Source organism: Prinia subflava, chromosome 34 (assembly GCF_021018805.1).
Source record: "Prinia subflava isolate CZ2003 ecotype Zambia chromosome 34, Cam_Psub_1.2, whole genome shotgun sequence".
Lineage (NCBI taxonomy): Eukaryota > Metazoa > Chordata > Aves > Passeriformes > Cisticolidae > Prinia > Prinia subflava.
In genome coordinates, this window is record NC_086280.1 from 792059 (window position 1) to 815265 (window position 23207).

At 62.4% G+C, this 23207-nt stretch overlaps 2 protein-coding genes across 2 annotated transcripts; both read right to left on the bottom strand.

The window, feature by feature from the left end:
* Positions 1 to 1300: 1300 nt before the first annotated feature.
* On the bottom strand, positions 1301 to 4220 carry LOC134563129 (mucin-1-like; the record flags this gene model as incomplete). The annotated part of the gene is made up of 1 exon (XM_063420932.1): positions 1301 to 4220. A coding segment is annotated over one exon (1020 nt), but the record flags the coding sequence as incomplete, so codon positions are not given.
* Positions 4086 to 21776, bottom strand: ASIC1 (acid sensing ion channel subunit 1). The gene is made up of 13 exons (XM_063421020.1): positions 21410 to 21776; positions 21204 to 21277; positions 20440 to 20834; positions 19393 to 19588; positions 7121 to 7271; positions 6575 to 6702; positions 5941 to 6091; positions 5792 to 5848; positions 5552 to 5705; positions 5390 to 5481; positions 5067 to 5146; positions 4868 to 4972; positions 4086 to 4628 (listed from the first exon to the last, which is right to left on the bottom strand). Exons 3-13 carry the CDS (start codon positions 20802 to 20804, stop codon positions 4524 to 4526), a joined length of 1584 nt encoding a protein of 527 aa, XP_063277090.1. The 5' UTR covers positions 20805 to 20834; positions 21204 to 21277; positions 21410 to 21776; the 3' UTR covers positions 4086 to 4523.
* Between the last annotated feature and the right edge of the window lie 1431 nt (positions 21777 to 23207).

A 23207-nucleotide genomic window follows, 5' to 3' on the forward strand; every position in this document is an offset into this window, starting at 1 on the left:
CTCTGTGACATTCGGGAGGAATTCCTCTATAAAAAAGGTGCTCAGGCATTGGAGCTGCCCTGGGAGCTGGTGGAGTCACCATCCCTGGAGGTGCCCAGGGAACGACTGGCCGTGGCACTCAGTGCTGATGGGGATCAGTCACAGTTTGGACTTGGTGATTTCTTCCAACCTCAGAGATTCTGGGATTTTAGGGGTGAAGTTATGGGGAAAACAAATGGCCATGAATGGGTCCAGTTTGTGCAGGTTCAGGCAGAGCACCAGGAAAAGTATTCCTCTCTCCCCTGGGGTTCCACAGGGAGCAGGAGGTTGGAGTTAAAGGCCACTTTCTGCAAGTATTAACATTAAGTTCCTTTTCCCTGGAGCAGTTTCCTGTGCTCAGAGAGAAAAGGGACACAAATCCAGTCAGCATTAATCTGTGGAAAAAGCCAAGCGTGCAGTCACACCACGAGTATTAATTAAACAACTAATGATGATCATCTGATGAGTGCTGCCTCCAGCCTGGGGGTCCCAGCGCAGGGAGGACGTGGAGCTGCTGGAGCAAGTCCAGAGGAGGCACCGGGATGATCAGAGGGATGGAGCAGCTCTGCTCTAAGGAAAGGCTGGGAGAATTGGGATTCTGGAAAAGAGAGGCTCCGGGCTGACCTAATTGTGTCCCCCCTCCTTTCTCCTGCCCCGAGGGTTTGGTGGAACAGCTTTGGAAATGCCTCCCCTGCACCTGCTGGCGGCTCCATGGAAACTTTCCTGCTATAAATTCTGTTCTATCATTTATATCATCCTGTCCAGCCCGGCTGTGCCTGCAGGACAGCAGCACCCAGGGCTTCGGATCGTCTCTCAGCGCCTGTTGCCGCTGGCAGCCAGCAAGGGGGCACCGGGAATTCTGTCCCATGAGGGGAGGTGATGGAATTTTGGGATCTCTACAGAGCCTGAGTGGGCTGGATGTCTCTGGATCCTGAACAGGCTGAGGCTCCAGGGATCCTGAATGGGCTGAAAATCCCCAAATCCTGAACTGGCTGAGGCTCCAGGGATCCTGAACGGGGTGAAAATCCCCAGATCCTGAATGGGCTGAAAATCCCCAGATCCTGAACAGGCTGAAGGTTACCAGATCCTGAACGGGCTGAGGCTCCACGGATCCTGAACGGGCTGAAGGTCCCCAGATCCTGAACTGGCTGAAATCCCCAGATCCTGAACGGGCTGAGGCTCCAGGAATCCTGAACGGGCTGAAAATCCCCAGATCCTGAACGGGCTGAGGCTCCAGGGATCCTGAACGGGCTGAAATCCCCAGATCCTGAACGGGCTGAAGGTCCCCAGATCCTGAACGGGGTGAGGCTCCCAGACCTCAGATAAGCTGAGGCTCCGTGGATCCTGATCAGGTTGAGGCTGCCTGGATCCTGAACAGTTTCAGATCCTGGACAGACCCAAGGCCCCCAGATCCCCAAGGGTCTGAAGCTCTGGATCCTGACCAGGCCGATGTTCCCAGCCCGCTCCTGCTCCAAGGGACGCGTTGGAATCTCGTGCCTGGAAGGAGCAGCTTTTTCACGCCCCATCCCCGAGCCTGTCCCGGTGGTGCCTGCCCGGTACCTGAATTCCCACGGGAATTGCAGGGGGCTCAGAGACCTCCCCCGAGCCCTGCCGGAGCCCCGGGGAGCCGGGCTGTGACAGATGGCCGGGGTGACCGGCACAGCCGGCAGGTCCGGCGGGATTACCGCTCCCGGAGCCGGGGATGCCGCAGGGAGGGAGCGCGCACGGCTCTGCCCTCATTAATCATTAACGGGGTTCATTAACGCCCTCCTGGCCCCGCCGTTCCCCTTCCAATCCCACCCCTGCCCTTGGCAGCTCCAGCTCTGGCGGGGAAGCTCCAGCGCGGGGTGAGGCCGTTCCCGCTGGGATGCAGAACATTCCTCTGCCGTTTCCAGCGCCGGGGGACGCGGTGGGAGCAGGGCCGGGGGAGGGAGGCTGTGGGGTGTGCGTTGGCATTTCAGCGTTCCCTGCCCACTCCCACTCCCTATTATTCGGTCTCCATGGAGTCCTGAGGGCTTTTTTTGGATGCCCGCTGTTGGATCTGCTCCGTTGTTTCTTTCGCTCTTTGTAGCTGGAATTTTTTTAATTCAAAAGGTGTGTTTATGTTTGGGTTGTGCTCCTGCCAGGATGAAATTCCACCTGGCGGTTCCTGTTGGACCTCCCAAACCACGGAGGCGTTGGAGCTGTCAGGGATTAACACTCTGTGAGCGTTAATTCTCCTTTCCCTGCTCGGGAGCAGAAATCAGCTCCCTCCTCCAGCCCTGCATCCCCTCGGGAGGAATTCCTTGGGAAGGCAGCGAGGCTGGAGGCTCCCAGGAAAGGGAGGCTCAGCTCAGCCTCAGCTCCGACCCTCTGCACGTCCCAGGCAGCACCGAAATCTGCCCCGAAGCTTTTTCCTCCCCCTCCCTTTCCCCGGGCTCCAGGAGCATCCCAAGGGATGAGGCTGTCCCCACCTGCCACCTCGGGGGGAGCAATTCCAGCAGCTCAGCAAGAGAGAAAGGCTCGGCGTGGGGGAGTTATATCATTTATATCATTCTTTATATCATCGTTGTTAAGAGTAGCAGGTATTGATGTACAATGCATCTGTCATCTTATTGTGCTTCCTATGAAAATGTGTGTACATAGTACAGATACCGGAGAGAATTCCACACTTTATACACTTGAAGGCATTCAGAGATCAGTAACAGAAAAAAAAAACCCAAAAAAAATGGCACAAGAACAAGGCCTAAATGCTACTGGATGGGTATCTACACTGGCATGATGCATATAGATATATATATATATATGTACACATATATATATAGTCATATATATTATATATAAGAAATATAAAATGCCGATGACATAATAACAAAAAAAGCGTTTTTCTTCAACAGGTGAGCCTCAAGGTCAAATCCCAGCCCCATCTTTAAAAGCTTGAATTGGAAAGAGAAAGCAAGAAAATAAATAAATGAAAGGCGATGAAACATTAGGAGAAATCCATAAGAAAATTTATGGATGTGGCCGACCCGTCGTCTTTGGGTGATCGCTGGATACAAAGGACTGACCCCCAGTTCCTAATTTTGGTCAGGAAGCAAATAATAAGAATAAAAATGACAAGAATTAAAAAAAAAAAACCAAACCAAAACAGCAGTTTAGAAAAAAAACCCAAAACCTACTAAAAAGACTTATTGCAAAAGCTCTTAAAGATAAGTAGCACTTGGGCCCGGGGAGGGCTCTGGCCTGGGGGCTGGGGGACGGGCTGGGGGCCAAACGGGGACCCCGGAGGGGAGTGGGGGGCACTGACAGGCCCGGGGGGCAGTGACCCGCTGGCCACGGACCCTGACCAGGGCAGGGCTGTGCCAGGGAGGGGGAACAGCCCTGGGGACCCACAGACACCCCAAACCCCCCGGGACAGCGCTGTGGGGGTCAGCGGGGCTGAGCTGCAGCCCCAGAGCCCCCCTGAACCCCGGGGGGGGTTTGGGGCTCCAGAGCCGCAGTGGTGCCAAGGGGGTGTCCCCGGCTGGGGGTTTCAAAGGGGGCCAGGGGTTTCCTTCTGCCTTTTTCCCCAAGGATGGCAGGGTTGGGGCCACAGGGTTCCCTGGGGACAGGAGGGACTGCAGGGCTGGAACTGGCCAGGCTGCCCAGAGCCCGGGAGGGGTGGGCAGGGAGGGACAGCGCCCGGTGTCCTCAGGGCTGAGGTGGCACCTCCTGGCTGAGCCTCCGGGGCTGATGCTGGGACTGATCCCGGGGCTGATCCCGGGACTGATCCCGGGACTGATCCCGGGGCTGATCCCGGGGCTGACACTGGGGCTGATCCTGGGGCTGATCCTGGGGCTGATCCTGGGGCTGATCCCAGGTCTGCTCCAGGGGCTGACCCCGGGGCTGACCCCGGGGCTGAACGCAGGTCTGATCCTGGGGCTGATCCCGGGGCAGGGGCCAAGGAAGACCTTCAGGGCAGGTGGAGCTGCTGCGTCTTCGTGCCGGGAGCGCCCGGGCGAGGTGGAGCTGTGGCCCCGGGGGACAGAGGAGCCCTCCGGGGACCCCCGGCCCTCTGCCCTGTGCCAGGGGCTCCCCAAAATCCCCCCCACCAGGCACAGGGCACCCGGCAGGCGCGGCCAAGGCGTTGGAGTAGGATGAGCATGGAGACGACGGGGGACAGACGGACAGGGCTGTGGATGGAGACTGCGGCCGGACGGCTGCTTCTTCTTGGCTTCTGGGTTTTAGTTAAAAAGGCCGAGGGGAGCCAAGGGGGAGCCGGGGCAGGCTCGTGCCCTGGCCCGCTGTGCGTGTCGCTCCCGCTCCGCGGGATGGCCGGGCCGGAGCGTCCTGGAGTCTCTGAAGGAGCAGGGCGGGCGTTACCCGACCCCACTGCCCGCCCCGAAATCCGAGGCCGTCGCTCTTGTCCGTGTCCCACCGTGCCGAGGAGCAAAGGCCCCCTAGATGTGTCTCTCTGCTGGCGCCAGCAGGGAGAAGGGCAGCTCTCGCAGGGCTTTGGTAGCTCAGGTTGTACATCCAGGTGTCGGTTAGCAGGTGAAGTCCTCAAAGGTGCCCCGGGCCGGGTGGTGAGGTAGGATGTTGGCTGCGTACGTCATGCCTGCTGGGTGTCCCCGTATGCTTTCGCAGGGGTTCTGCAGGATAAATGAGACCTGCTTTCGTCCAGGTCCTTGCAGAGCCCCAGCGCCATCCCCCCACAGCATCCCTGCCTGGGCCCTCTGCTCCTTTCCCACCCCACAGCAACTCATGGACAGCCCCCGAGCGGCAGGAGGGGACAGGAGGAGGGGACAGCAGGAGGGGAGAGCAGGATGGGACAGGCAGGAGGGGACAGCAGGAGGGGACAGGAGGGGACCGTGCCGTGCCCCACACTCACGTGGCGCTTCACGTCGTCCATGCTCAGCGCAACGCCCTTGTCTGTGTTGTTCCTCTTGTGGTTCTTGCTGCACTTGCCCCGCCGGCACAGCCGGTGCTTTATCACCTGGCCAGAGCCACGTTTCAGCACCGTGGGGCTCCGGGGTGGCTCCTCCCCACGTCCCACACGAGCCCAGCCGTGGGACAGAGGGGACACTCACCTCATAGGCGTAGTCGAAGAGCTCCAGCACTGTCAGGATGCTGGCGCCGATGAACAGCCCCATCTGCCCTCCGATGTCACCTGCAGAGGACAGGGGAGCCATCAGGGTGGCCTGAGTGCAGAGATGGGTGGCAGAGGGAGCAGAGGAAGGGGCAGAACTTGTCACTGCTGTGACTGTGGTCATGGCAGCGGGGTGCCCTGTGCTGTCAGCACATCCCGGTGCCTTGGGAACGGGCCGTGGTGACAGGGCCAGCACGAGAGCACCTGACAGGGGAGCTCTGGCTGGGGACTGTCACAGGGCTCCCCAGAGCCACCAACGCTCACCCAGCAACCCGGCCACCTCGTACGCCTTCTTCTGCTCGATGGTCTCATAGTTCAGGGCTTCGAAGAAGATATCCAGCACCAGGATGTTCTCCCTGTGCAGGACAGAAGTGGCATCAGGCAGAGTTTGGCACGGAGGCACCAGGCCCTGCCCCGTGGCCTTACCCGATGTACTGCTCTGACTTGTTGTACTTCTTGGCCAGGTACTTGGCCGAGGCCTTGCTGGGGATCTTGACCATGGAGAGCTCCTTGCCGTAGCGGGTCATGTTGCAGGGCATCTCGCAGATGCAGTACTCGTTGTCCTTCTCCACCAGGAAATCTGTGCGGGGAGAGAGAGGGGAGAGGGTGGCCAGATGGAGAAACCCCAACCCCGCAGCTCCGTCCCGCGGGGCCGGGCAGCCTCACCTAAGGCCGGGTCCGCGCACTCCTTGTACTGCTCCGGGGTGCAGTAAGGGGCATCGCCTGGGGAGACACAGAGGGGGTTTCCAGGTGGGAGACCCCGCTGGAGGGCTGGGCGGGGGCCGGGCAGGGGCCGGGCAGGGCACGGGGCTCACCTGGCATGTGCACCATGCGGCAGTTGCAGTTCTCCACCAGGTAGCGCGTCTCGCAGTCGATGCGGCAGGCTGTGATGCTGTAGGTGTCGTAGAACTCCGAGTCGCCCGCCACGGCCTTGCAGTCGCCCCAGGGAGGTGGCAGGTAGATGAGCTGGAAGCGGGGGGAAGCCAGGAGTGAGGAGAGAACCCCCCTCTGTCACCACGAGATTTCCCTGGTTTGCTGAGCGTTCATATTAAAGTAGAAGGTTTGCACCTTCTCACACTCTTTCATGTTATGTTTTATAAACATTGCCATTGTTTTCACATTCTTCTCCCAGGAGAAGAATGGTTGTGTGACAGTCCCTTTGACCAATGTGGCTGAGAGGTGGGAATACCACCTCCAATCCACGGTCACCTAGTTTAAAGTATAGAATAGGCAGTAATAAACAAAGCAGAGATTCTTCTCTGCTGATTGCTGCTCTCCCAAACTCCTGACTCTGCGTGCGACTTGAGCGAGGCTAACAGTGACACCCCCAGTGTGGCAGGGGACAGACCCCATTGCGGCATTGGTCCCCAGGACTGGATCCTCCTCTCCACCCAGTGTGGGGACAGCGAGGAGGGTGGGAGGGGACATCCAGACCTGCCCAGTTCCTACCCGCTGCTCCTGGCAGGACACAAAGGTCTGGAAGCCGGGGGCCACCCCGAAGCCCAGCTGGTCGATCAGAGGGGGCTCGTCCTGGCTGTGGATTTGCACCTTGATCCCGGCTTCGAACGAGGTCTCGTCTGTGGCAGAGAGAATTGGGGTGAGCACAGCACCGTCCCTGCTCCTCAGGGGGACCACAACTCCTGCCTCCCACGCTTCCCCTGGGCCAAGCCATCCATCCGTGTGTCCGTCCATCTGTCCATCTGTTTGCTGCCCCTCCACCCCGACCCCCCTGCTCCACAGCCAGGAGGGTGGCGGGGAAAGGATTTGCCTCTATTTATAAACAAGAGATGGCTGCGTGTCTAAACGATGGGGAGTTGCCATGGCAAAGAGCAAAGACAAGGAGGAAAAGGGAAAGAAAAGACCAGAAGTGATGAGAAATGGAAGGAGGGAAGAGAAGGGAGCTTCAGGGATGTGGGTCTGTGGTCTGGGGAGCTGGGAAGGGGCTGGGGAGGTGGGGAGGGGCTGGGCAGGAACTGTCACGGGGCAGTGCCTTACCTGTCTCCCCCCACACTGGCAGGTACTCGTCCTGCTGGATGTCCAGCATGATCTCCAGGCCATTGCCAGTGCCCCCCTTCATGGTGATGAGCCGGGGCTTCCCGTCCTGCCCCGCGTTGAAGGTGTAGCACTTCCCGTAGCGGGTGAAGACCTGCACAAGAGGACACAGGGCTGAGCACGAGGTCCCTCCGTGTGGAGCCACAGCACAGGGCCAGGAGAGCGTCCCCAGCCCAAAACTCAGCCAGCCCAGCCTGGGCATGGCCCAACCCGGGCTCCTGACCCACGGGATCTCTCAGTGTTGGAACTGCTCATGGTGGAGGAGGAGATGTTTCCACGAGGATGGGCTCAGACACTGCAGATTCACAGCACCTCAGCCCCAGAGAGCCCAGGGCAGCTGTGGCTCCCCAGGGTGGTGGCACTCAGCCCGATGCCTGCACTGGCACCTCCTCCAAGCCCTCCTCCATCCCTGCAGAGGATGGGGCTGGACGGGATCCTGGACCCTCCCATCCCTGCTCGGCCATTCCAGCTCTCTCCTCCGGCAGCCGGCACGGCCCCAGCACCACGGAGCTGCTGCCAGCCCGGGCAAGGGGCACGTGAGGCCAGTGGGCTCCACCACACGGTGCCCCACCAGCCCTGAAGCCACCAGCATGGAGCTGCCAGGCACCTCCTCAGCCAGCACAGCCCCGGGGACACGCTCCACGTCCCACCAGAGGATCTCCACAGCCGCTGCCGTCCCCAGCTCTGGCAGATGGGCTTGAAATATCAGCCTGTCCCCCAAGGGCAGCATCACCTGCCTGATCCGACAGCCACCAGCTCCGGAGCTGCTCCCCGTGCCGGGCCACCCCGGGGCTACTCACCGGCGCAAAGTCCCCGGGGCCGCAGCGCTGGCCGCGGTAGCTGCAGCTCAGCAGCATGTCCTCCAGCTGGTGGCACGTGCGGTTCAAAAACCCGTACAAATTCAGGGGCTCCTCATCCTCCCAGGGGTCAGGCTGGGCCGGGGTGAAGCCCAGCTCCATGCCCGGCTCGTAGTCCACCAGCGGGGCCAGGTAGAGCAGGTCCTGGCGGCTGAGCTGCGAGAGCCGCACGCGGTTGATGTTGCAGAAGGTGACGGCGGGGAAGGTCATGGCCGCGCTCTCCTCCTCGCTGAGCAGCGTGACGTGGTGGTACTCCAGGTAGTAGGCGATGCGGTCGGCCACCTGGTAGAGGAAGGCGGTGAGGGAGAGGAGGAAGGCCAGCGCCCACAGCGCCTGCCGGGCGCCCAGGCTGCCTTCCACGAAGATGTGGCTCAGCCCATGCAGGGTGCAGCTGCTGGCGAAGGCCACGAAGTCCGTGGTAGCCCCCGTGTCCTCCTCGTCCTCTTCGTCCTCCTCCTGCCCGTATAAGAACTCGTCTGCTCCATCTTCTCCCTTCTCAGTGGCTGCAGCATCTTCTGGTGCTTCCTCGCTGGAGAAGGAGACGGTGCAGAATATCTGCAGAGGCATTGCCCAGCCTGGGGGTCCCAGCTGTAGTGTGGAGTCCTGGCTCTGGTGTGGGGGTCCTCAGCCCTGCCCTGCCCCAGCCTGGGGGTCTTCTGTGAGTTCCCTCAGCCAAGAGGGGCTGGGGAGAGCAGGGGAGGGGGAAGGGGCAAGTTCAGAGAGAAGAAACGGAGAAGGGAAAAGGAGAGAGACGAGCGGGAGTGAGGGAGAGGAGCGGAGGGATGCTCAGAGAGGCCGGAGCGAGGAGGAGGAGGGTATATCAGGAGCAGAAGGAGGGGAGGAGGAGCAAGGGGCGGTTCCACGGGCTCCCCGGGCCCCCCGGGACCGGCCGGCTCCGGCTGCCAGGACGGAGCAGAGACATCAGCAGCTCCAGAAGCACCGAGGGAGCCCCCAGTGCTGCCCGGGGGTGCCAGGCCGGGGGCACAGGGTGTGTGAGGTGTGCAGGTACCCCATGCCGTGCCCTCCATCCTTGCATGGTCTGGTCCTGGCAGCCCCAGCGGCTGCTCCAGCCAGGCCCAGGCCCTCCCTGCTGGGTCTCCGGCTGTCTCCAGGCTCTCTGCGCTCATCCCCAGGGCAGCTGGAGCCAGAAGTTTTCCCAAAATGTGACGCTGTCCTGGTTCAGCGGTGGTCCAGGTGGGGGGAAGGATGCTGTGGTTGCTGCTCCGATGCTCCTCCAGCCCTGGCAGTGCCCGTCCCTGCAGGTCCATCCCCCTGTGCCGCAGGGCACCGGCCAGTCCAACGCTCCAAGGGGTGTGAGGTCCGTCCTCCTCTGAGCAGGGCTGGTCTTGGCAGGGTTTGGGTGCTGTCCAGGCAATGAATCCTTCTGCAGAGCCAGTGCCGGGCACGTCACCTGGTGGGGCACAGGGAGCCCCCTCTTCCCTCCAGGAGAGGGATCCAGGCCTGGAGCCGGGGGTCCCAGGGTGGAGGCTGCTGGGGTGGAGCCGGCAGCTGCCAGGAGCTCAGGCATCTCTTCTCTGCAGCAGCACGGCCCCTTCTCGTGGTTTGCAGTTTCCCTGTGCTCAGCACTTCGTGAAAGCGTCCAGAGACCACAGAGCAATCTCCAGCCCCATCCCGGCACCGCCATCACCGGCCCGGGGGAGAATCTAAATCCGGCAGCACTTGGATGTCAGGATGGAGCTTTGGGCTGGTGCCTGGGAGGGAAAAGCTCACCCCAACCCCTCGGTTCTGCTGCTGTGTCTCATTCCCGGTCTCTGAGCACATCCTGGTGCACACAGACACCACAAATCGGGAGAAGAAATCAGCAGGAACTCAGTAAAAATCTGATCTGATACCAGCAGTTATCTGAGATTGCCGGGCAGGTGATGCCGGTGGAACAGGCGCTGCCAGGGGCAGTGATCCGTGAAATCACAGTGGGTTCACCCATCCTGGGGCTCCCCAAGCTCAGTATTCCCTTCAACAGGGCCCTTGTGTAAGAGGGACACTGGCAGATGCCACTTGGGGACCCGGGAGAAAGCGTGGGTGACCTTGGGGACGAGCGCCAGAGCCACGGGTGAAATTTCATCAGGCCAAGATCAAGGTTACACATTTGGGAACATCCCAGAGAAACTGAGATGAAAACTCCTCCTGGGAAAGAGAGTCAGGAGCATCCCAGAGAATCTGAGATGAAAATTCCTCCTGGAAAAGAGTCAGGAGCATCCCAGAGAATCAGAAATGAAAATTCCTTCTGGAAAGGAGGATCAGGAAGGTGGATTGGGTGTCTGGGAGTCACCAGGACATGGGGCCCAGGTGCCCCGTGTTTGATGGGGGTGAGCTGCAGCTGCAGGGCAGGGCTGTAACAGCGTCGGGGCTGCTCCTGGGAGGGGGTTTGGAAGAGTTGGGAGCCCTGTGGGAGCAGGCTGGGAGCTCCCTGGGCTGGTCCCACACAGGCTGGCACTGGAGGATGCTCTGGACAGGGAGGAGCAGGCAGGAGCTGGGCTGGGATTTCTGCTGCTCCCAGCTCCGGCACTGAGTCCCTGTGCCGTGGCTGTTAGGAGGGAGAGGAGAAGGGAGACGGAATGAAGGAATTGCAGCTTGAGGGGGTTGTTTAGCCCCAGCAGAGCTGGGACAGGTGAGCGGTGCTGCCCGGGGCCACCAGCCCGTCCCCCGAGCGAGGGGCGGCTCCGCTCCCTGGGCGCGGGGAGGTTTAATGTGTCTGTTTGGGAGCGATTGCAGCAGGGAGAGAGGGAGAGAGAGCGAGAAGGATGCTGTAATGAAAACATTCCATCATCGACTGGGGCCATTAACCTGCTTCGCTCGGCTTAAACAGCTCGTGGGGAGCACCAGGGCCGCTTCCCGGCCGCGGGAGGACGAGCAGGGCCCGGCTCCGGTTACCGCCGCCCGTCCCAGCGCCGACACCCGAGCCGGGGTGAAGGTGACCGGGAACGGCGGCACCAGCGCCGAGGGGAGCCTGCCCTGACCCCCGCACCGGGGACAAAGCGCGGCCGTCCCGGTTTTGGGGGGTGCCGTCCCGGTTTGTGCGAGTTTTGGAGATGCTGGAGGAGTCCTTGGGCTCGTTCCAGCTCCTCCCTCGCCGGGAGTTATTTTTACCCTCTCTCAGGTAAAGCTTTGGCGGGGGTGAGGGACGGGGGATGCTATAATTAGCCCTGACATCAGCCCCCGCGGCGGGTGCGGGGACGAGGCCGCCACACCCGGCCCGGCGCCGGCACCGGGGATGCTCCGAGCGCTCCTCCCCGCCCCGGTGGGATGCGAGAAGGAGATGAGATGAGTTTTTCCTGCCTCCAGCACCGTGTCTGGCCGCTGTCCCGGGCCGGTCCGGCCCCGCTCGCTGCTCCGCAGCTCCTCACGGGCCCGGGGAAAGGAGGATTCCCGGAGCGGGGGAGCACGGAGGCGGCGCGGGGGGGAAGCGGGAGCGGGATTTGACGGCAGCAGCAGCACATTTCACAGCCTGTCACGCTTTAATGGCACAGGAGATCAAAGCCGGGATGGAGTTATTCATAGAGATAAACCAATCCCCGAGGAGGCGAGGAGAAAACAACATCGCAAGCTCTGTTATCCCGGGTCTCCGGGCCCCGGGGAGGCTGCGCCGAAAGCGCCCCGGGGGCTGGACCCGCTCGGTTTTGTGCCAAAGATTGGCAGAGCCGGGGCTGAGCTGCCCACGGCACCCCCGGGGGTGCCCGGGGGTCGCAGCTGGGAGGGGCTGGGATGAGCAGCACCCGGGGGTGAGAATTTGGGGCAGATGCGGACCCCACAGCTGGGCTGTCCCGCTCCCACCCGGGTGTGCGAATCAAAAGGCAGAAAAATGAGTTTTTCCACGTGGCTTGGCCCAGGGATGCGTTTGCAGCTCCCAGAGCTGTCAGGATGGTGCTGGAGGCACCGGGCGGGAGGAGCCGCGCTGGGACGGCTCCAGGGCTGCGGATCCCTCCCTGACCCTGGCGAGAGACGGAGCAGAGGCAGCCAAGCAAGGTGGGATTGCCCGGGCGGGCGGGATCCGTGCCGGGACTAATCCCGCAGCCTTTATCAGATGCTGCCACCTTGCCTCGGCTCGCTCCGCCAGCCAAGCCGGGCGCAGCTTGTGTTATCCGGCCCTTTATCCCCCAGATTAGACGCTTCACAGTGGATTAGCATGTCACATTCTAATGCAGGAAAATTGACGATGAAAAAAAGGAGTTTTTCCTCTGTATTATTCCCCCACCTCCGCCTCTTCTCCACCCCGTCCCTGCAGGCCCGCCAGCCCCAGCCGCGGGCACTGGGGGATGCCAGAGTCGCGTCCCTGGGTCAAACACGGGATGGGAAACACCAAGCCAAAGGTGATTTTTTCATCCCTGCTGCTTCTGGTGGCGGGGTCCGGTACTCCAGGTCCCTGTGCCGCGTCCCCGGCTGCAGACTCAGCACCTGCAGCACAGGACTTTAATAAAAAGCACATTACGGTGAGTAATGTGCTAAGTGGACTTCATTATAGAGCCAGGGCCTCCCTGGATCCCGTTGTTCCATATGATTTCATATCAGATGAGCCTTATCTCCTCTCCAAACGCTTCCATTTAAACTCTATTAATCTTTCAAAGCTTTCCTGGGCAAGTTCTTCCCAGCCAGCCCTGCCGGGTGCCGGTGCTGCTGCCCCGGGCACTGAGGCCACGCTGGCCCGGGGGCTCGGGGGGCTCCACTGGGACCCCCCTGTGGCTCCATGGGCAGCCGAGCTCGTCCCTGGAGCCTTGGCTGTGACCCTGCTGTCCCCTCCTCTCCAGGATCTGTTTACACTCCTCTAATTGAACCAGTTTGTGCTGCTGGGAGTTTCCCGGTGATTCACCCGCCAGCAATGTCCCTTTGTGCCATGCTGAGGTCACCAGGGCTCTGCCAGGACACTGCCAGTGTCCCTTAGTGCCATGCAGGGGTCACCAGGGCCCTGCCAGGACACTGCCAGTGTCCCTTTGTGCCATGCAGGGGTCACCAGGGCTCTGCCAGGACACTGCCAGTGTCCCTTTGTGCCATGCAGGGGTCACCAGGGCCCTGCCAGGACACTGCCAGTGTCCCTTTGTGCCATGCAGGGGTCACCAGGGCCCTGCCAGGACACTGCCAGTGTCCCTTTGTGCCATGCAGGGGTCACCAGGGTCACCGAGGACGCTGCCGGAGGCGTTGCCGATTCCCGCCCGTCCGGGGTCGTTCCCTTGACCCTCACCCCCGGCACCTTCCCGCGTTTCCTGCCCATCAGGAATCGCCCGTGAGCAGGTCAGGATTTTTTCCGACACCCTTCACAAAGGCTCAGACAGTGCAGGCAGATTGGAGCCGGCGGTTCCAGCGCACAGGGGGAAGGACCCGCCGAGCTCCGCTCTGGTTTCCTCGCTCGCTCCAGCCCCGCGCTTCTCACGCTTTTCAAATCTCATCTCATCCAAGCACAGCAGTCACACAGCCCTGGCGTGTGGTGGCTCTGGGAGGGTGTCCCTGTCCCTGCCAGGAGAGCAGGAGGTTTAAAATCCTTGATAAATCACGGAGTGGGTGGGAACGCCCTGCCCCAGCTCCGTCCTTGGGCTGAGAGCAAACACATCAAACCCTCCATACAGAAAAAAAACCCCTCCAAAAATAAATAATTGGTTATAACATCCAAGTGTTGGTGCTGTATAAATAAATAAGAGGTGGTGAGGAGCTCCTTGAGCCCTGGCTGGAGCAGGAATTGCAGCGTTGCCTCGGGAGCCCCGGCCAAGCTCCACAGGCGATAAAACACAGGTGGCTGCAAACAGCCAGAGGAATGAAACAGAGGCAAAAAGGCAGCGGGACAGTGAATTTCCTGGTCTCCCTGTGGAGATCTGTGGTTCCAGAGGCTCGGGGGATCTGTCTCCTCCAGCTTGGCTTCTCCCCACTGGATATCAGGGAGAGAGGGCTGGGAAAACACCGAGGGGAGGCTGAGGGGAACCCTTGGAACCCCTCACACGCTGGTGCTGTCCAGGGCTGTGCTTCCAGCCTGTGGATCCCTTGGCACACACGGGCCCTGTCCTCAGCCATGAAATCCTCACCTCCATGGTCGGATACCACTCCTCATCTCTTCCAACAGCCACAGATGCCATTACAGCTTATTAATAATCGTTAATTATTCATTTGTTAATGAGTCGTTATGCGCAAAGGCCTTGCAGGAGGAGCAGGATTGGCCAGAGGTGAAGCTGAGATGCTCTGAGCTGTTGGCGTGACACCTCTGGGTGTGTGGGACCCTTCTGGGTGTGCAAAGTGCTTTGGGGTGTGAGTGTGACACCTCTGGGTGTGCAAAGTGCCTTGGGGATGTGACATCTCCACACGTGCAAGGTGCTTGTGTGTGTGACCCCGCTGGGTGTGTGCAGAGCTTTGGGGGTGTGAGTGTGACACCTCTGGGTGTGTGCAGAGCTTTGGGGGTGTGAGTGTGACACCTCTGGGTGTGCAGGGGGAGCTGCTGGGGCTGGGCATGGCTGAGCCTGGCCCTGATCCCACAAATCCTTCTCCTCTAACCCCCCTGTTTTCCAGGGCTCCGAGGTTCAGGTGCTGGAGGTGCCACTCACGGCTCCAATGACGCGGCTGCGAGGTGCAGGCACGTGGGGGCCTCTCCCCGTGCCACACAAGGGCTGTGTTCTCATCCCTCCTGCTCCTCATCCTCCTCATCCTCCTCATCCTCCTCATCCTCCTCATCCTCCTCATCCTCCTCATCCTCCTCATCCTGGCCAGGATCAGTCGTGGTGGGCTCAGCGGTGCCGGGGCTGTGCCGCGGCGTCGCTGTCCTGCCGCAGAGGGAGAGGGAAGAGCGGCTTCCCACAAGAGTTTCCATCCACGTTTGTCTCAGCGTGGGGTCAGCAAGGCCACAAAGAGCCGAGGGCTCCCCAGCCCTTCCTCCTGACCAGCTCTGGGAATGCCTGGGTGAAGCCGGGACAAGGAGGCAGCCGAGGAGCAACGCTTGAGTGTCTCCGCTCCGTGCCCGAGGGCGAAACATCTCACGGCTGCTTTCTGCATGATTTGCTCTGAGCGAAATACAGTGATACGGGAAAACCTCCGGGCTGCCGAGCAGAGCCGGGGCACTCCCAACCCGCTGCACGTCCCGGGAGAGCCGAGTCACCACCAGCAAAGCGCCGCGGTCCTGAGCGCGGCCGCTCCTCTGCTCCGTCACCTCCGATCATCTCCCGCTGGGTTTGCTTCATCCACCCGGAAAACGGGGCAGCCCCGGGGGTCAAACTCTGCCGCTGCTTGGCCGTGGAGAGAGGCCGGTGTGGGGCTGAGGCCGGGCGGGGTTTGCCGCTGTTCCGGGTGAGGATGCTCAGCCGGGAACACCGCGGGGATGCCCGGGGTGAATCAGTGCTCAGAAACGACGGACACACGCCAGCGGTTTCCGACGCTCATGAGTTATTTAGGAGCCTGTGTGCCGCTTTAAAATGTGATTTGCATAAATCGCTCCAGTGTCTTTACAGATTTTGTAAATGCACCGGCTCCGCTGGGGCTCGGAACGCTGCCGGGAACCAGCCCCAAACCAGGACGGGACTATCTGGGGCCAGCCTGGTGCCCACGCTCTGTCCCCAAGTTGTTTTTCCAGAGCCAGATGGACCCATGCGGTTTGTTTATTAACTGTCAAAAGCTCCAGGAAATGTCTGGGTATCAGTAATTCCCGCGCCCGCTCTCTCCAGCTGTGTTGGAGATGCTTCTCACCCCGGCTCCGTGATTATCCGCTAACGCTGCGCCGCGGGGAGCTCCGCTCGCCACGGGGCTCCGGCCTTGTGACTGCCGTGGGGCCGGGGCTGCATTCGGGGTCCCCTGGAAGGGGCTGGGGCCTGGATCCTGCAGGGCTGAGAGCCAGGGAGAGCAGGGCACCAGCAGCACCCCCCAATTTGAGCACCCCGAGTGTATCTGAGGTCCCATGGGTGCTGCAGAACACCCCAGCACCCACCAATGGGGCAGGTTTGAACCACACAAGGGGTTTTTGGGGAGGGGGTGGCAGGAGCAGAGCTCCAACACCCCCCAGCTGGAGCGAGGTGGGCTGAGCAGGGAGCCCAGGGGTGCAGAGAGGTTTTGGGGGTGCAGGGGGGCACAGCAGGACCTGGAGGTGTCTGGTGGGGTTCACCAGTGGGCTCAGAAGGCTCAGCAGGGAGCAGGGGGAGCTGTGGGGAGCAGGATCTGTTCTCCATCACAGGAGCTCCCTCGCTGCTCCAGAGATGGGAGGAAGGACGAGAGGAGTGTGGTTGGGGTTTGTTGCCCCTTCCCCTCCCTCCCTGCCTCTCCCTCTCCGTGCTCCCGGTGTTTCCAGGGCAGAGGATGCAGAATCCAATGCACAAGGCAGCGGCATGATCTCCACGTCAAACTCGATTCTCCCTAGTGCCAGCTCAGCCCCGGGGCCTCATGGAAACAGTCCAGAGGTCTTAATCCTCTCCTGCTCATCGAGGCTGTCCCACGCTCGCTGCCCGGGGCTCCAGGCTCGGCCACCGTGCCCGGAGCAGGGCGGTGACAGGGATGGGGCTCTCCTGGACGGGCTCACAGCGTGTGAGGAGGAAAAGCTGCAAATTCACCTTGTGCCACCCCGGGCACGGCCTCTCCTGTCCCCCCCTGGCTGCACCGACCACCCAAAAGGAGCTCCCCAAGCACGGGGCACTTCCCGAGGTTTCACGCAGCCCGATTCCCACACCGGGGTGTGGAGAGGGAGCTCATCCTCTGCCGTTTCTGCTTTTTTTCCCGGGGATTTGGAGCCCAGAGCCGGCACTCGCGGGGCCTCTCCCCTGCCGGGAGAGGCGCGGATCCCTGTGGATGTGCGAGGCTCCGGGGGAAGCTCACGGAGAGGGGAGGAACTGCGAGCGGGGAGCCGGCGGGGGGAGCCGGGCGCTCCCGCAGCGGAGGGAGGGCTCCAGCTCATAAATAATGAAGCAGGAAGAGTCAAACATCGATCCGTGCTGCTAATGAGGGTGTCAGGGAGCGTGGCCCCGAAACGGGGCGAGCCCCCTCCTGCAAAGGACAACGTGTCTGTCCCCTGCCTGTGCCACCCCCGTGTGAGGCATGGGGACAGCCCTGGGCATGGGGACAGCCCTGGGGACGGGGACAGCCCTGGGGACGGGGACATCTCAGCCCATGTCCCTCAAGGCCATGTCCTGAGGGAGGTCAAGGCTTGTCCCTCAGCTTTGTGTTTGCCTCTCCAGGCTTTCGGGTCATGCTTTAGGGTTTTGGGGAGGAGATCCCGGCAGCTCCCTGTGCATCCTCGTCCCTGCCCTGGGCTGCTGCAGGGGGGGAGCTGTGGTGGGCACCGAACACTGCCCTGGTGCTGGAGGGGCTGTGAAGGGCCAGGGCAGAGCTGGGGTGGGCCAGTGGTCCCCCCATGTCTCTTTAAAGGGTTCATTTTCCAGTAGAGGATGAGTTTGAGCCTGGTCAGCTCCACCCGAGTGTCCCTGGGGAGCACCGGGCAGGGGTGGGCATGGAGGGGGCTGGGCAATGCCAGGACCCCCGATGCGGCTGGTGATGGCACAGGATGAAAGAGGAGGTGGGAAAAGCTCGAATCATCCCAGAATTGGCTTCTCCAGGGCATCGAGGGGATGCCAGGGGACCCTGTCCTGGCTGCAGGTGATGCTGGGGGGTGACACCGGCCCATAGCCCCCCCGGGCCGCTCCGGGTGGGTGCTTTGGGGGGCACACGGGGGGTCCCTGCTCCGGTGCCGCTGCTCCCCCGCCCCGGCAGCGAACGGGGAGGGGGGACCCGGGCAGGAGGCGGCTCCTCCTCTTTCCAGGTCACCCCAGGTATCTGGGCTCCGCCAGCCCCTCATTTGCATTCGCCGCGGCTGCCCCGAGCCCTCGCTTGTGCCGGGGACAGATCAGGCGGCACCGCGCTCCTGTGCCGGCCGCCAGCATCGCCCCCTGGCCAGCCCCGCGACCCCCGCCCCGCCCCACCCACCCCCGGACCTCCAGGCTGTCCCCATTGACCTCCAGGCTGTCCCCACTGACCTCCAGGCCGTCCCCATCAGCCCCTGGTTGTCACCCTCTGCCCCAGGCTGTGGGGTCTGGGCAGCCCCCAGCTCCCCCTGGCAAATCTCTCTCTGCCCCCTCTGGAGCAGCGAGAGAGCAGGGGCAGCCCTGGATGCAGAAGCGTCCCTGGACACTGCAGGGGCTTCCCAAAGTGCAGAGGGGTCCCAGCCCCTGTGTGGGGAGGTGGGGTCCCACCGGGGCAGCGTGGGGTGCACACCCAGTGCTGATCCCAGAGCAGCACCGAGCCTGGCTCAGCCCGGGGAGGGAGCAGCCAGGCAGAGGGGATTTACTGCTGAGACAACCCCTACAAACATCTGAGAGTGCCAGGAGCCTGTCCCAGCCCCACCACACACAGCCCTCCCCGCGCTGGGCTGCAAGGGGACCCCAAAGAGCAACAGAGATGTAGCACAGAGCCGGCTTCCTCTAATCAAACCCCTTAAATCATCCCAACCTCCTGCAAGGAATAACCCAGGCAGGAATAACAAACCAGCTGAGTCTGTTTGGCTTTTGCTGCTTGAAGGGGCTGCAGAGCACAGGGATTTGGGACCCAACAGATGAAGGGAGGGAAGCTGGGACGAAGGTCCCTGAGGATGGTTCAGCGCAGAAAACGTGACCGTGCCCCGGGAAGAGCCGGCGTTAGTGCCGGGCACAGGCTGGAGCTGGCCCTGCTGGAGGGGATCCAGCCCCCTCCGGGCTGCAGTGTGCCTCCATTTAACAAATAAAACGCCTCATGGCTGACAACAGACACCTGCTCGTGGAAAGAGCCCGGCACGGGGATTTAATGCCGACGATCAAAACCGCCCGAACCGCTCTGGGTGCACCCAGCCGTGCCCAGCGTGGGGCACAAGAGGGGACATCCCTGGGCTGGTGACAAGGGTGGGGACCCCGAGGAGAGAGCAGGGACAGGGGCTCCACGCCGGAGCCGCTCGGGAGCGGCGGCGCTGCCGAATTGATTAGGCAGCCCCCGAATAGCCGGCACTGTTCCGCTCCCAGCTGGACGGGGCCGGGCAGGCGCAGGGATAAAGGCTTGATTGTGTGCTGGATCCATCAGCACAAGAGCAACCTCCACGGCAGGGCACGGCACGGGGCCGCTGGGAGCCACATTCCCAAGGGATCGGGCCATCCACGATCTCCCTGCTTTTCCACTCCTCACCATGGCAGCTTCCAGCCCTGCCTCGCAGAGCCCAAACGCTCCCGGGGAGCCGTGTGGGAGCAGCCCACGGAGCTGAACGGAGCCACACGCACCCCTGGACCTCCAAAACCTGAGGGCACCCCCTGAGTGATGGTGCTGCCCGTCCTTTCCCAGCTGGAAGGAGGCAGGAGCAGCCACAGGTGGACAAAACCCCTCCCTGCGTGGGGGAAAGGCGGCGCCGGGCAGGGCCCAAGGGTCACTCACCACTTTGAAGTCTTCGGGGGTGCACTGCTCCCCACGGAAGAAGCAGGACAGCAGCATCTCCCGGATGTCGTGGCCGGCCCGGTCATAAAACTCCAGCATGTTGAAAGGTTTGGGCTTGAAGTTTCGGAAGTTGGCCTTGTCCTGCAGGATTTCCAGCTGCTTCTCGTCGGCTGTCTGGATGTCTGGGATCTCGTATCTTGGGGGAGAGAGCAGGGAGGGGCTCAGGCCTGGCCCTGGTGGCTGCTGCCACTGGCAGAGGCCACTTGGGGTTGCCAGGAGCTGCCCCTGCGTGGGCTCAGCACAGCCACGCCTTGCACGTGGCACTTCCAGGGCATCCAAGAGCACAAAGTGGCCCGGAGGCACACGAGGGATGGCAGAAGGATGGATGAGGAGAAGCTGGGCAGTGGCCACATTCCAAACCCATCCCACTTGCCCCACTGCTGGTCCCTGGTTGAGGACACCCAGCCACCTGCCCTGTGCCTTTGGTGGCATCCTGGCAAGGTGGTGGCCCTGCTGGGACATGGGCTGGGTCTCAGCTCTGCTGTCATGCCTGAAAACCCCTCCCTGGGGGAGGAGTGGGGACAGCAGTGAAGCCCCTTGGCACTGGCATGGCAGGGAGTGAACAAAGGAGCTGCCACAGCCACGGGTGAGGGGCTTCCACAGCCCAAGGAATGGCACCATCCTGGGGTGGGGGTCACAGTGGCTTCACCTGCTGGCACCCCTGGCCTCGCTGCATGGGATGGCACCCAGGACACGGCACTGGAGCCAGGTGTGATGGCACCCAGGACATGGCACTGCAGCCAGGTGTGATGGCACCCAGGACATGGCACTGCAGCCAGGTGAGCTGGATCAGCCCCACAGGGCCCTAGGGGTGTGTCCCTGGCCTTGTTGCATGTGCTGCACACTGGGGATGGGATCTGTCTGCACTGGAGCCGCCTGGGGCAGCCCAGTGTTGGACCCACACGCCCAGCAGGACCTGGTGGCTCTGGCTGGCGTCCAGACTAACCGAGATGTCACCCAGGGCCACCTGCAGGCACCGGCACCCACCTGTTATTGAGCAAGGCCAGCAGCTCCCCGGCGTGGTACAGGTCATTCTTGGTCACTCGGCTGAAGCGGAACTCGTTGAGGTTGCAGAAGGTGACGGCGGGGAAGGTGAGCCTGGTGGCCGCCACCTCGTCCAGCTTGGTGACGTGGGGGTACAGGAAGTAGTACTGGATGCGGTTGGTGCAGACCAGGGCGAGCAGGGCCAGCGAGCCCAGGAAGCAGAGAGCCCACACCACGCGCTTCAGTGACAGCCGCTCGTACGAGAAGATGTGCGAGAGCCCGTGCAGGGTGGAGCTGCTGGCGAAGGCCTGGATGCTCACCGGCTGCCCGCTGTCCACCTCCTCCTCGTCCACTTTCAGGTCCATCATGGTCAGTGCCGGCAGCCCCGGGCGGCCGCTCTGCCACAGGGAGGGAGCGCCCGTGGGTGCCCCGTGGGTGCTGCTGGGCCCACGGCGGCGCCCGCCAGGGGCAGATGCTTTGCTGTGCTCTGCTCTTGCCCCCAAGCCTACATATATATATATATATATACACACAGACATGCATATAGATATATATGTACATAAATACATTTATTTGGATGCAGCCTCTTGCGTTTCCTCCCCTCCCACCTCCTCCCTGCCCTCCCCATCCCACGGCAGGACTGGGGTGCTGTGCCCCCCCCTACACCTCATCTCCCCCTCCCCTCCCACCTGCCCTGGCTCCCCCTGCCCTCCCACAAATGGCCCCGGTCGCATCGACAGCCATACGGAGGAATCGAGGATGCAAACCTGGGATCGGGGCCGGCGGCCGTGGCTGGAGCCGGGTCCGCGTCGCCGCCGCCGCTGCGCCGAGGGAGCCGGGGCTGGGGACGAGGAGCAGGCACCGGGGGTGCTGAGGCACCGGGGGTGCTGAGGCACCGAGCCCGGCAGCGGCGGGAGAACCGGAAAAGAAGCGGGGGGGGTGGTGGGGGGAATAAAAATATCCTCGTTGGTACCTTGGTGCAAGCGTGGGAGCGGGGGATGCGCCGGGGCCTCAGCGCCGCGCGGGGGGACCGCAGGCGACCATCGCTGGAGAGGAGGCAGCTGCCGTGTGCGGGGAGATAAGAGGAGGAGAAGGAAGGCGAGCAGGAGGCTGCTTCCCTGCCAAACACATGGATACCTCCCCCTGTGGCTATCTGGGAGCTGGTGATTTCTTCAGATGCATAATCCGCATGAAGTCATTGTCTGAGCGCTGGTGGGGCCGGAGGCCGCGGAGCGGTGAGGGGTGCCGCAGGCCGGTGGGCAGCGAGGAGGAGGAGGAGGAGGAGGAGAAGGAGGAGGAGGAGGAGGAGGGAGAGGCGCAGGAGCGGCGCTCCAGCGATTGCAGGCGCTGGCAGGGGCTGTTGGTGCTGCTGCCGTGTGCATGTGGGTAATGTGTGTGTGCGTGTGCGTGTGCCGCTCCCATCCCCCAGCGCCTGCCAGGGATGCTCCGGCCCCTCGCTGCTCCGGAGCCCCCCGGAGCCCCCCGGAGCCCCCCGCAGCCCTGACCCACCTCTCCTTTACCCTTCAGGCTTCACCCGTGCTGGCCCCAGCGCCGGGGCGGGTGCTGGGACACGCCGGGGTTGCTCCTTTCGGGGGGCACCGGTGCCCTCCCAGCCCTTTTGTGGCCGTGGGGCACACGTGTCCTCAAGTGTCACCCCGGCCTCGCCCCGTGGCTTTGTCACCATGACAGGGACCGACCCTGCCGGGCCCCTGCTCAGGACACGCTGCCCCTCTCCAGCATCGTCCTCCTGCCGTGGTCCCCGCGCTGCTCCCGGGGTGCTCTGCTGCTCCCCGGGGCACACCGGGGCTGTTCCACGGCACTGCCCAGCTGCCCCCGGTGCCAGCGCATCTCCCCCAGCCCCCAGCTGCTCCCAGGGGAGCGGGGAGCCCCCGTCACCCACGCTGAGCCCCCCGGCCGGAGGCTGCAGCGGGCGCCCGCCCACTGCTCCCAGTAAGGCGGCTGCAGTCAAATGGAAAAGGATGCTTCGATGTCCTTTACAAGTGTGATGTTGGCAAGGGACAGCCAGACCCCAGGGTGGTCACGAGCTGTGTCCCTGCCCAGAGCTGCCTTCCCAGCACGGTGTCCCCACCTGAACCGTGGCAAATTGGGAGAGTGGGAATTTAGGGATACAGAACCCTGTCCCCAAAATCCTACGGCTTGGGCTCCTTTTCTGGAGCATCCTCTCCCCTGCCCCAGCAGGAGCTCCGAGTTTTACACCGGGAGCACCTGGGAGCAGTAGATGTGGGGGACAGGGCCACCCCCTGAGCCGCTGCCCCTCCTTGCAAGGCTCGGGGACAGCCCTGCCGGAGCCTGGGGACGTGGCTGCCAGGCCGGGAGAGCAGCATTAGCATTCCCAGCCCTGCCTTTCCCTTCCCTCTCCGTTCTGCAGTCACAGCTCCCTGCTTGAGAGCTGCCCCTCCATCAGCACTCCTGACGGAGCCCGGGGAAGGATGTGCTGCTGGGATAAGGGAGAAGCACATTTAGAAAGTGCTTGTTCCCCCCCTGGCCCTGCCTTCTTTCCTTCCAGATGAGAAGTCTCTCTCTGCAGAGGTTTTACCCACAGCAAATCCCCCGGCAGCACGGCTGGGCAGGGAGGGAGGAGGTCTCGGGCTGGGGCAGGTGAGCTCGTGGATGTTCTTGGGAGTCCTTGAATTCTGGAGCACAAAAAACCCCAGGGAAGAGGCTCAGCTGCATCCCTTGGATGGAGAATATTTCCTGGGGGTCTCGTGGAGCTACTGGGGCCTCAGATACCCCAGGACCCTTTTCTACAA